Genomic DNA, 13,567 nt, shown 5'->3' with positions numbered 1-13,567 from the left:
TCATAAAGTGAGTTTTGGGGATCCATTTCATTAAACTAAAAAGAACTGAGCTATCAGAGTCTTAAAGTAAAATATTCAGTATTGCAATAATATAATACATTTAAAAATCAAAGAAGTTTAAGTTAAAATTCACTAAGATGTGCTCATGGAGCAATAAAATAATAGCTTTTTTGTTGGACACTAAGCATGTTATTGTTGTATGTATGTTTCACACTTAGTAACTAATCTATAGATAACTAGAACAAGCCCAAAATAATCGTAGTGTGCAGCAACACCACCAAGTTAACTATTCTTATGTATAACTACTGCGTTTCATGAATTAGTACTTCATTCCCATTCTGTTCATATTTCAGAAGTTATAACTGTCTTTCCCCTAAACCATGTTCTGCATTAGCACAATGTCATAACCCAAAATGGAATTGCCACCAAAAGAGGTTGCAGCCCTCCCTTGTCCTCACAATGCCCATTTCACCCCTTCCTTGCACTGACACAAGCATTTGCATGGCAGTACAATGCATAAAATCAAAATTTACTGCCAGTTAAATAACTGACCAAGAATAAAAAATAGTAGTGCATCACACAAACCCATAATCTTTACCATACTGATGCTTTTCTTATTAAAAGGAAAGGCAGGAATTGTATAATGAAGCTGGTAAAATGTGGAACTCCCTCTTTTATTGTCTAAACTGATCATGGAACTATGACAAACAGAAAACAGGCAAGAAACTATACTGTTTCTGCACTACTTATCCAAGTATATCTTTGCCAATCAAAGTAAATTTTAAATTACTGCAAAGCACCTCTTCCATGCCTTTGTTGTTCTAAAAAAAAATCAAGAAAACCTAAAGTTGTCCTTACTAAAGCCAACAGAAGCTCAAATCAATAATTCCAACAACCATTATTTGGAATTCTTTGTCATTCAAAACTGGATTTGCAGATGTTTTCTTTCTCACGAGAAATAGTATTTTCCACACAAGAAATAGTATTTTCCAAATGTTACAATAAGTCTGCCACTAAGAACAACTATCTTGTTTCAAAGATGCACATTTCCATACTTTCCTTGCCTAAACACAACTTTTTAAAACCAACCACTTACAGCTTAGGGCTCAGAATCACAAGTCTGCCTTTTTAAACAGAGTATGTTTCTTGTGTAATCAAGTACATACTCGAGGGCACTCGTGTTTATGAGAACCTTTGACGGAAAGAAATAAAACAAGAGAATGTGTTTATAAGACATTGGCTTGAGAATACATTCTCCTTCTTGGAATGAAAGCTCCCTATAATCTTTTGTCTGTACATTCTCTGGACAGACATTTGTCTGTTCCACACGAAATACTTAGTAAATCTGAATATTCCATACAAACATATTCCCTACAAGCATTTGCATTCATGGGCAGTAAAGCATGCTATGAAAAGAAACGTCAAGTAGATATCCAGGTGAAAAGGAACAGAAAATAAACACTGAAAGGAGAAAAACCAGTGGTGAATTGAAAGGAAATAGAGCATAGACACCTTTGCATGCAATTAGGTATAAAGAGTCAGCTTGCTGCTTTTCACAATGCTCAGCCCTACACCTTTCTTCTGAGCTCCTACTTAGCATTTACAACTAGCTGAACTAGCTCTTCCTGCTTTTGTTCCTATGGCTTACTGAACTATTTTGTGTACAGCCCTTTGTTCAGTATGGAATGTGATTAAGCAGGATATAATCAAAACGTATGCTTCCCTTCCAGAGGCCTTCAAAAAGCATGCAGGACAATTTGAAGTTGTGCTGTAAACCATTCTTTCTGCATTTTCTGTGAACATAACTATACCTGCCTGGGGTCATGCACTTGAGACACCAATTCTTGTACATATGGGGTCTCAATGAATTCTGTATGTATTCTGTACATGTGTAACTTGATTTGCAATGAAGCTACATGCAAGAATAAAAACATGCACATACTAAGTTTTATAGATCGTGCTTTTATCTTGCATCACACAACGCTGACAGATCCCCTGGAAACCTTTTGTAAAACTACTGCACAATTCATAACACAGCTTCAGAAGGCAGCGGACCGAAAAGTCATACAATTGTTTCTAAATGCTGAGTGAGCATTTGTCAGAGCAACACACTGCTGCAGTTTTATCAACTGTTGAATAAATATCTGTGTCGAAATTACTTGCATGAGTTCTCAAGTCGGTTGTCTGTCTCTCCGCTTATTTTCCTTGACCAGCACCTACACCTGGCTTAGCCCCAATCGCTGGTGGGAAAAGGCACTACCCGCAGTGAATGTAAGCACTAACATGAGACATGGGAAATGGGAAGCCCAAATTTTGGGAACATGTTTATGAAGTGCCAAGGCGATAAACGGGAGGCGCTAAAGAGACATGAGGAAGGTGAGAGAGCTCCGCCAAGCCCAGCTCTGGGGCGAACAAGCTGAGTGACAATGAGGGCCAGTCCATTTCGCCTGTGGGAAGAGGTATCGGAAACCGAGAAGAGGGCTTGCAACTGGACAGCCCGTTACTAGGAGAGACTTTCACCTTGCAGACAGCGCTCTCACAGCCCTTCCAGAAGGAACACGCTCACCGCCTGCAGCAGCTTAAGGAGACGCGGCACCCTGAGGATAGGGGGCGCTTTGGAAGAAGGCGGCACTCTGAGGGGAGAGGCACCCCGAAGGGAGGCGGTGCTCTGAAGGGAAGCGGCGTCCCGCCCTGCGGGGCGCACTCCTGCCCAGTGCGCGTGCTCTGCTGTGGCGCATGCGCAGGGGGCGCGGACCCTTCCTGTCAGCGGGACTCGTGGGTGCCGTTGTGCTGTTCCTGAGTCCCGTCCCGGCCGGTGGGTGGGAGCGATGGGCGGCTGCTCCAGACTTGCCGCTGGCGGAGGGTGAAGCCCCCAGGAGGGCGAAGCGGGGTGAGTAAGGAGCCAGAGGTTGCTGCCCCCTCTCGCGGAGAGGACGCCGGGCAAATCCGCGATGGAGGCGGCAGCCTTAAAGATGCTTCCCCTGGACCCGAGTGATGAAGGCAGCCAGAGGTGCAGGCTAGGACCCGCAGCCCTCTCCTTCCTGGGAGCCAGGATCGGCGAGCCGCTGAGGATCTCACTTCCCACCGGCTGCTGCTTGTGCACGGCGTGGCCTAGGCACGATTTGGCGGACGGGTACTTGCAAATTGACCTGACTTGCAGAACCGCAGGTGTAACTGCAAAGGACCTGAAGGGCCTCACACTGAATGTTGGCCGGCTGCAACTTCTGGGCTATCACCATTTAAAAAAGGCGACTGTGAAAGTGGTCGTTAAGAGCTCTGCACTGAAAAAGTCGACACCCAGAGCAGTGTTGCAGGAAACGATCAGAGAACTGCTAAGAAATGTGTATGTTTTACTTCATTACGTTTTTACTGTTGCCCCAAATCTAGACAATCCCATCATGTGTATTGAAATACTGTCTGTAGATCCTTTGATGGATGGAGCTGGACTGATAACCCCTCAAACAAGCATAAAAATGAAGGAGGTGGTGACTTTTGAGTGGTACAGACATTTATCAGAAGACACTACAAAGACTGCAGTTGCAGGACTAGACGATGTGGGGAAATCTTTGAAGGAAATTATCGACCTGCCCCTCCGCTTCCCAAAAACTTTTAAGAAGCTAGGACTTTCAGTCCCTAATGGAGTGCTATTAATAGGCCCCCCAGGTGTAGGAAAGACTCTGATGGTAAAGGCAGTAGCACAGGAAGTGGGTGCATACTTGTTTTGCATCAGTGGCCCAGCCCTCTATGGTTCAAGACCAGGAGAAGGTGAAGAGAATTTGCGAAGAGCCTTTGAAAAGGGCAGAGAAATGGCACATGAAGGGCCAACAATTCTCTTTATTGATGAAATTGATGCTTTATGCCCAAAGAGAGGAAATTCAAACAGTGCTCCTGAAGACCGTATTGTTGCTCAGTTGCTAACACTACTGGATGGTGTAGGTAGTGAGGGTACGATGGTAGTTATGGCAGCAACAAACAGGCCTGGTGCTTTAGACCCTGCACTGAGAAGACCTGGCCGATTTGACAGAGAGGTAAGCACACCCTGGTATTCATATGTGCACTTTTTTCTTTCCTTCTTGAAGTGGAGCAGGAAGGAGTTACTTTCTCTTTTTTAATGTCTACTAGTCATGTTTCATAGTGAGATTCTACAGACTTGAGTCATGTTCTGTTTCTTTCTTTAATTTGACTTCATCTTAGGTAAGGTAGGGAGCACATTTTACCCCAGAAACTGAGAGCTCAAATACCTAAAAATGGACAAGGGTAGTTCTTATGTTTCTTCATCACAAAGACATGGACCTGTTCTTGAGGCATTTCCTTTCCTTACAGATGCTTAGCATTACAGACTTGGATTTTTCTCATTTAAATCCCAGATTGAAGATTGAGACATCTCTCTTTTAAAGTTTATTGTGACATGGAACTAGTAACCTGTTGTGTCAAAAATTCTATTCAGATTTCAGTAACAGAATCTAGATCTACTCTGGAAAATTTTTGCCAGCCCAATGGTAAAAAGACTGAAAAACACATGCAGTTGTGCAACACGATGCTTCTCCTTGTATTGTTTCTTTTGCTGGCTAAATGCTCTCCTGAGCCATCCACTTAAGTTCTTTTAATGCTTTCACAGTTGTACTTTTCATGATTGGTTGACTGTTAATGTACATTTTATGACAGTATTTTACTAGGTTTTTTATAACATAATTGTTTATCAGTGGGGATTTTTTTTTCTTCTTTTGGATGAATCTATTTAAGTCTTCGTGATGTAAGGAACTTGCTATTTCAATATTCTGTCTTACACTGAGATTACCTTAACATATGATTTCATGGTCAGTAGCTGACAGTGTCTTATGAACAGGTGTTCACACAGAAAGTAAGTATAAATTGAGAGTATTTAAAGTATCATTTGTAGGGTGCTTTAAATGCTTTAGCTGCATCATAAGTATGTATAAATCTTCAGTAAGCAGTATAAAGCAGAGACAAAGTTGCTTGCCTAGGTCTGTGAAATAAAAGGAGCGTAGCAAAAATATCTACTTATATGTTTTTATTTACTATATTTGTTTAGGTTATCATCGGGACCCCAACGCTTGCACAAAGAAGATCCATCCTGCAGTTGCTTATAGCTAGTATGCCTATTTCTGCAGACATTGATTTGGTTAAACTGGCAGAAATGACAACTGGGTATGTTGGAGCTGACCTTACAGCACTCTGCAGAGAAGCTGCTATGCAGGCTGTGTTCCACAGCGCTTCGGTATGGTTGCAAATCAGTCAAGCAGAATGTAATGAATATGTGTGCCACCCTTTCCCCATTAACATTCACCTTTGCTTGAAAAGCTTAACAAGTTGAAAAACTCAAAAAGTGAAATATAAAACCCAGCAGGTGTGCTGTAAATATGCCATTTTGCTAGTCCTTTCAGTTCTCACCTGAAAGACTGTTGTCTCCTCCCTGGGCAAAAAGCTTTGCTGAAAGTTTTGATCTTCATCCTTATCTGTTTTAGGATTCTGCAAAGCAGAGATTTTAGTCTTTTTTGGCAAACTGAACTCTTAATGTCCACAAAAGCTCTCTTGAAGATGTCAGTGATTTAAAATGCTCCTTCTTAATAATAATTGCAAGTAAAAATAAAGGAGGACACCTTATCACTAGCAGTTATTTATAACTGTGAGCATTTGTTTTGGATGGCTGGATATGACATTGTTGTAGGCACAATATTTCTGTCCAGTGTGCAGAAATTTAACTTTTTAGCAATACTCTAATTTTAAATATCTACAGTATCTGGTTCTTGAAGTTCTTTCTATCCATCCTGACTTGTATGAGAATTGAGAGATATATGTTTGCTGTTCTTTTTCATTGGGAATGGCTGAGTGGAAATTGAAAGCCATATTTGCAAAACTTCCAGAGTCAGAGCATTTGCAGAGAATCTCTGTCATCACTTAGGGGTATGAAAAAAAAAAGAGTGCATCATCTTTCTAGAACTTTTTCTTCCAGATGCCTCACAGATACTGAAAATAATAAAATAATTTGATCCTGGTATCGCGAAAGGAAATGGACCGATGAAAATAATCAACAAATAGGTGGCCCATTTGCCTTGAGACCTGCAAGTGCCCTTGTGAAATACATCTTGGTTCTCTTACTGCATCTGTCATTTAACAAGGGTATTTTATTGCCTGTTTGAGATGAAGTGCCTTATGTTCTTCAGTGTCTGGTGAAAGTGGATATTAAAATACATTTGTATTCAAGAGATTCTAGGATTTGGTATGTAGTAACCTTGAAACTAGCCACACTTGATTTGGCAGATCACTGTATAGCATACTATAATTTAGGGGGGGAAAAGTTGTTCTTTCTGAACTACTCATTTCTGTTAAAATTGTTTTTTCCTGTGTAAAAACTTGCTGCTGAAAGAGAATTTTGAACATGAAAAGCTCCATCGAGACATGAGGAGGGACTTCTTTACTTTGAGGGTGGTAGAACACTGGATGTGTGGAGCCTCAATCTCTGGAGTCATTCAAAACCACTTGGATGTGTTCCTGTGCAACCAGCTTTAGAACCTGCTCTGGCAGAGGGGCTGAACAAGACAATCTCCAGAGATCCCTTCTTACCCCTATCATTCTGTAATGCACTACTTTGTGTTACTCCGTTTTGTCTGCAGTGTTTAAAAGCCTGTTAGGGCAGCAATTTGCCACTTTATTAGTTGCATACTAATTCAGCATTCTAAGTTACTTCATAAAAACATTGTTAATATGCTTTTTCTGCATTTCTTCAGGATTCAGCTGAAACATTGATTAACATGGCAGACTTCCAAGAAGCTTTTAAAAAAATTCAGCCATCTTCTTTTCGAAGTGCAATTGGATTAACAGAGTGTAAACCTGTCACTTGGGAGCAAATTGGTGGTCTGGAAGATGTGAAGTTAAAGTTAAAACAGGTAGTGTATAAAGCAAATTTAGACAAACAGCTTGTTTTTACTCCCCATGCCCTCTGAGGTATTCAGTGTGCTACCTTGTGGGAATGAATTTGCTTGCAAATTACCTGATTATAAATCATATTTTAAACAGTTTTTCTAATTACATTAAGTTATTACACTGTTTATGAGCTAGAAATCTGTCAGTCATAAAATATCACTGTCACACATAATACCATGGAGAAAAAAAACATAGCTTTTAGTGGCTGAAGAGCACTTAACCTGTATCCAGATGATTTGTCTATTCCTGACTTTGCAGCCAGAAATGGCTTTTGCACATCTTCTCTGAAGGACTGGCTTTTGTTCTGTTTGAGATGGAGAAGGGGGTTGTTACTTGAAGAAAGAGCAAATTGGTATTCTCTGATTTCAAGTGAATGTCTGTACCAAGGAAAGAAAATAACGTGCTCAGCAATTTTTCTTGATTGCTTATGAACTCTAGTGTTGCTGCTAAAAATTTAATCCCTTTTTTTCTGTATTGACAGAGTATTGAGTGGCCCATGAAATTTCCTCAAGCATTCAATAGGATGGGCCTGTCTCATCCAAAGGGTATTCTTCTCTATGGGCCATCAGGGTGTGCCAAAACTACACTGGTGAAGGCCCTGGCCACAAGTTGTCACTGTTCCTTTCTCTCTGTAAGTGGTGCTGACCTTTTCTCGCCTTATGTTGGAGATTCAGAGAAGATTTTGTCTCAGGTACAGATTTCAACTTGTGTACAGCCTATAATTTAGCTTTGCTTGATTTTTGTAACTATTGTTATTAAGCTAAAACTCTCACCTCATTATTAAATAGAAATGGCTTACAGATTCACATTTGTATCAGAATCTAACCCTAAAATTATACCAGTTTTAAATTTTGAAAGGATTTCTACCTGTTTGTTTTCAGTTCATTTCAGAATTTAAATAAGCAGCAGAATTTGTCTGTGGTAAACACAGGCCAGAAGAGCTCTTGTGAATCTGACTGTGTCTTTAAAGTTAGTAGAATCACAGGGTATACATAAATAGAAGTTTTCACCTTACTTGCTAGAATATCTAATATTTTACTTCATTAATATTTTTTGAAAAGGTTTTTCGCCAAGCGAGAGCAAATACTCCAGCAGTAATATTCCTAGATGAGATTGATTCCATCTTGGGATCTCGGTCACATTGCAAAACTGGCCACAGTGTCTCGGAGCGAGTTCTTTCTGTCCTTCTCAATGAGCTGGATGGTGTTGGGCTCAAAGTCACGGAGAGAAGAGGAAGCAACCTACAGCTTGAAGGTCAATGTCAAGAACAAAGTGACGAGGAAAGAAAGGTATTTGTGTTCCCTTCTCTGTATAGGAAGAACTGTCCAGTTCTTCCACAAGTTTTAGTTGTTTACATTCACTTTCATTAAACTTAGTCCTCAAGCTTAAAAATATGCAAGATGCTCTTCTACTCTGTCATAGTTTCTAGTTTTTAGAAAGGACCTTATGGAGGCTGCTAACTGCTTTTACATAGACTGTTCCTCAGTGACACTTAGTTTTTTTGAACAACATACCCACCCAGGCTAATGGGCATTCCTAGTTGGTGTTCATGTTCTGTCACAAAAATCCTCTTGCTTGACACTAAGGTAACTTTTTCAGGCTAATTGTATTATTTTTAAACTTACACCTTTTATAGGCATTTCCCCTATGTAATTTGCAGTGCTTTCTCTTACACACTTTCATGTAAACACAGTACAGTTATGATCACTTATATATTTAAACCAAAAGTGGTAGGTGAACTTTTTTGTGAATTCCCAACTATTTTTTTACTATTTTTTGTCTTTTTTTATATACTTCAATTCCTCTCTCTATATTATGCCATTTTTGTGGGGAAAACAGTTTCAGAATTGTAGAATACTGAATTTTTTGGATATAAAAGGTCTGTGTTAAAATCTTGCCTGAAAAAAAGAGGTTTATGTATCATGAAGGCAGATACTAGCTGTATTTCTTCCTGGTCATCTAATCTGGCCTGCACAAAGACATTTTTTACCTCAAGAAAAATAAACTACTAATATTGCAATGAAAATAACTGCATGTGAAGATACATTGTCTTCTCACCCCTCTCCTTTTCTCATTAGTAAGCTAATATCTTTAGATAATGCCTATCTTAACCATGTTGCACCAATTTGTTTATGTCATCTCATACTCAGCTAGAGTTTCAGGAAACGTTGAACAAAGATTTCATGGTAGTTGTAGCAACAAATAGACCAGACATGTTGGATGATGCCCTGCTGCGTCCTGGAAGGATAGACAAGATGATCTATATTCCACCTCCAGATCTGAAGGTGAGGTATTACAAATCCATACAAGGCTTTAAATATAGAGATATTAATTACCTACATACAAAGCAAAGGGGGGATATTCCTATAATATAGTTAACAATTGATGGAAGATTCAATGAAGATCAATCCCCAAAGTCAAGTACAATGAAGAAAGGAATAAGTACATTTGTAATTTAAATAGCAGTAACATTTTAACTGGTGTATATAGCTACATTATTGCATATAGAAAATAAATAAAACCTTGAATAAATCTATATTTACAAAATCAAACTGCAGTTGAGGAAGTACCATAACAAGTTATCTGCAAATCCAGACTCTTGAGTGGTGTGTTTTCATAAACTGGTGAGTAACTGTGCATAACAGACTTTAACCTATGAGGTAATACATACTGTTAGGGTTATCTCCATTAATAACATTTTGTTCACTCTTCCACTGAAAACATGTTGATTTGCCTGGATTTTCTTCAGTTCTAATTTCACATGTGGTACTGCTTCGTTTTTCTTGTATAATATGCCTTACAGGGAAGGCTTTCCATTTTGAAAATCTGCACAGAGAAGATTCCATTAGATACTGATGTGTCATTAGAAGATGTGGCAGTCCTAACAGACCTCTTCTCTGGAGCTGACATTGAAAATCTGTGCAAGGAGGTAGGAAGTACACAAAATTAAAAGTATACAAAGTATAAATACATTCTAGAAATACATTAATAGCAAGAGAAAGGGCAGAGACAAACTCCACTCCTTGGTGGACACGGAGGGGAACGTTGTGATAAGGGATGAGGAAAAGGCAGAGATACTTAACACCTTCTTTGCCTCAATTTTTACTAGCAGGACAGAATGTCTTCCAGACAGCTGGCCTCCAGAGCTGGCAGAAGGAGCCAGGGAGCAGCATAGTTTCCCTATGTTCCAAAATGGGGTAGTTGGTGATCTGCTCAGCCGCCTGGGTCCCCACAAGTCCATGGGACCAGATGGGATCCATCCTAGGGTGCTGAGGGAGCTGTCAGAGGAGCTGGCCAAGCCGCTCTCCATCATTTTTCAGCAGTCCTGGCTCACTGGAGATGTCCCAGAGGACTGGAAGCTGGCCAACGTGGTGCCCATCCACAAGAAGGGCTGGTTGGATGAGCCAGGGAATTATAGGCCTGTCAACCTGACCTCAGTGCCAGGCAAGATCATGTAACAGGTCATCCTGAGTGCATTAACACAGCACTTAGAGGATGGCCAAGGGATCAGGCTCAGCCAACATGGATTTAGGAAGGGCAGGTCCTGCCTGACCAACCTGATCGCCTTCTACGAGCAGGTGACCCGCCTGGTGGATGTGGGGAGGCCTGTGGATGTAGTTTGCCTGGACTTCAGCAAGGCCTTTGACACCATCCCCCATAGCAAACTCCTGGCCAAGCTGTCAGCCCATGGCTTGGACAGCAGCACTCTGAGCTGGGTTAGGAACTGGCTGGATGGCCGAACCCAGAGAGTGGTGGTGAATGGTGTCACATCCAGCTGGCGGCCAGTCAGTAGTGGAGTCCCCCAGGGATCAGTGCTGGGCCCCATCCTCTTTAACATCTTTATTGATGATCTGGATGAGGGCATTGAGTCTATCATCAGTAAATTTGCTGATGACACCAAGCTGGGGACAGGAGTTGATCTGCTAGAGGGTAGAGAGGCTTTGCAGAGAGACCTCGACAGGCTGGACAGATGGGCAGAGTCCAACGGCATGAGATTTAACACATCCAAGTGCCGGGTTCTGCACATTGGCCACAACAACCCCATGCAGTGCTACAGGCTGGGGTCAGAGTGGCTGGAGAGCAGCCAGGCAGAGAGGGACCTGGGGGTGCTGGTTGATGGTAGGATGAACATGAGCCTGCAGTGTGCCCAGGCGGCCAGGAGGGCCAATGGCATCCTGGCCTGCATTAAGAATAGTGTGGCCAGCAGGAGCAGGGAGGTCATTCTGCCCCTGTACACTGCACTGGTTAGGCCACACCTCGAGTACTGTGTCCAGTTCTGGGCCCCTCAGTTTAGGAAGGAGGTTGACTTGCTGGAACGAGTCCAGAGAAGGGCAACGAAGTTAGTGAGGGGCTTGGAACACAAGCCCTATGAGGAGAGACTGAGGGAGCTGGGGCTGCTTAGCCTGGAGAGGAGGAGACTCAGGGGTGACCTTATTGCTCTCTACAACTACCTGAAGGGGGGTTGTAAACAGGCAGAGGTTGGTCTCTTCTCCCAGGCAGCCAGCACCAGAACAAGAGGACACAGTCTCAGGCTGCACCAGGGGAAGTTCAGGCTGGAGGTCAGGAGGAAGTTTTACACAGAGAGAGTGATTGCCCATTGGAATGGACTGCCCGGGGAGGTGGTGGAGTCGCCGTCACTGGAGGTGTTCAGGAGGAGACTTGACAGGGTGCTTGGTTGCATGGGTTAGTTGATTGGGTGGTGTTGGGTGATAGGTTGGACGCGATGATCTTGAAGGTCTCTTCCAACCTGGTTTATTCTATTCTACTCTATTCTATACAAAATAAACTGTGAATGAAACCTTGCAGCTGAAAAAAGAGAGATAATTAATTGATGTTACCAAGCCATCAGTAGTACAGGTTCTTTCACAGTTTGTAATAAAAAGAGAATAAGTAAAACAGAAGAACTGAACAAGGGTTCATTACATGTAAAAAATGAAAAAGCCAAGTAAGAATAAAGACTCTTCTGTAATTTACTAGAAGTTAAAGAGCTATCTTACATCTTACAGCTAAGTTAATGGTAAGATATGTACTGCATGCAACTGCAGTATTTTTGGCTGAAATTAACATGTCAAGATTAGAGAGAAAAAAAGAATGAGAAATCCATATTGAGATAAGTTGTGTGAAAGAGAGAAGGCTAGGAAGAAAATCCAAATATGTAAGTGATCAAGGATATGTTCTCTAATCCAGGAAAAAAAGTGAATGAAAAAAAGTGATCTTATTTGATGTTCATATGTTCTTAAATAACTATGAATTCTACAATGTTGTTTCCAGATGCTTTAATTAAAACTTTGTTTCCTGCAAAATGTTTTAGACTGCTTAGAATAACTTTGCAACTTTCCAGCATGATAAGCACACTGCTTTTTTTTTTTCTTCTTCTTTCAAAGGCTGCTTTGTTGGCATTGCAAGAGAATGGCCTGGAAGCAACTGTGGTAAAGCACGAGCACTTTGTAAAATCATTGAGGACTGTGAAAGCATCCTTAACCCCAAAAGACTTGGAATTCTATGAAAAATTCTCTAATCAAGGATTAGCCTCTTCAAAAAGTTGTGATATCACATAGGTATTTTTAAATGTATTACAAAGATTTTGTAATGGCTTCCATCTCTTCTGCTGTATTAATGCTGTACTTTACTGTAGTTTTCAGTGTGTATGGAATACAGTAAAACTTCACTTGTGAAAAACATTTCAGTTATGGAGAATAAATTAAAATCTCGTTTGCTTTGGATAGGTTACCATCCCATGAAAAGAGTAAGAGAGGTACTTAGAAGTCTCTTCTCTCTAGCAACCAGCACCAGAACAAGAGGACACAATCTCAAGCTGCACCAGGGGAAGTTTAGGCTGAAGGTGAGGAGAAAGTTCTTCACTGAGAGAGTCATTCGTCATTGGAATGTGCTGCCCAGGGAGGTGGTGGAGTCACCGTCCCTGGAGGTGTTCAAGAGGGGATTGGACGTGGCACTTGGTGCCATGGTCTAGTCATGAGGTCTGTGATGACAGGTTGGACTCGATCTTTGAGGTCTCTTCCAACTTTGGTGATACTGTGATAAAACACTGTGGAACAGCTTGCTGTTGCTGTAGACTTTCCTACTTTGCAGTACAAAGGAGAATAAGACTAAGAATAAAAATAAGAAGAATAAGAATATTTAGTTTAAAACATGTGAAGTCTCAAAAGGACAAGGAACAATAAAAAAGCTTTCAGGATGCTGAGCAGGAGGAAGTCTCATGCTCTATAAAATGCAAAGTGTTTCATATGGACATTATCTACAGGCTTGCTTTCTTTACAAGCAGACTCCAAAACACAGAGAAGGGGAAGAGTTGTCAGTTGTGTAATAACTTGTTGTAAGTCTGGCATTTTGCAATCATTTTAGGTCAGTTACTGCTTACTCCATGATCGTTTGGATCAAGTAGACAGACACGAAGTCTATAATCAATTCAAATTATAATAACTTCCTCTGTAGAGAAGGGAGTTTACTTTATAACACTTCCTGCAGAATTCTTTCTCCACCCAGCCATTCTTTGTCAACACATGTTTGTAGATCATCTTCTAAAATACAGAGTTATATCAAAGGAAATTGTTACTGCATGTGTGCAAGTGTGTGTTTTAACTTAGCAAGGTAGGAAGTTTTA

At 41.0% G+C, this 13,567-nt stretch overlaps 1 protein-coding gene across 1 annotated transcript; it reads left to right on the top strand.

Moving 5' to 3' along the window:
* Positions 1-2,772: 2,772 nt before the first annotated feature.
* Positions 2,773-13,567, top strand: AFG2B (AFG2 AAA ATPase homolog B). The gene is made up of 8 exons (XM_068143749.1): positions 2,773-4,028; positions 5,054-5,239; positions 6,750-6,908; positions 7,427-7,636; positions 8,007-8,234; positions 9,096-9,230; positions 9,749-9,874; positions 12,330-13,567. The coding sequence occupies exons 1-8, from the start codon at positions 2,952-2,954 to the stop codon at positions 12,501-12,503; spliced, it is 2,295 nt and encodes a 764-aa protein (XP_067999850.1). The 5' UTR covers positions 2,773-2,951; the 3' UTR covers positions 12,504-13,567.

This window comes from Melanerpes formicivorus, unplaced genomic scaffold (genome assembly GCF_026170545.1).
Source record: "Melanerpes formicivorus ecotype bairdi unplaced genomic scaffold, bMelFor1.0.p_v2 SCAF_10, whole genome shotgun sequence".
In the NCBI taxonomy this organism is placed as follows: domain Eukaryota; kingdom Metazoa; phylum Chordata; class Aves; order Piciformes; family Picidae; genus Melanerpes; species Melanerpes formicivorus.
The sequence above is the reverse complement of the archived record's forward strand: the minus strand, read 5'-3'. Positions and strand labels throughout refer to the sequence as shown.

What these genes read in the sequence shown, in the direction of transcription:
- AFG2B (XM_068143749.1), top strand. Translation starts at nt 2,952, where the DNA reads ATGGAGGCGGCAGCCTTAAAGATGCTTCCCCTGGACCCGAGTGATGAA. An exon ending in CTGTGTTCCACAGCGCTTCG is followed by an intron (nt 5,240 to 6,749) that starts GTATGGTTGCAA and finishes GCATTTCTTCAG; the next exon opens with GATTCAGCTGAAACATTGAT. An exon ending in CAGAGAAGATTTTGTCTCAG is followed by an intron (nt 7,637 to 8,006) that starts GTACAGATTTCA and finishes TTTTTTGAAAAG; the next exon opens with GTTTTTCGCCAAGCGAGAGC.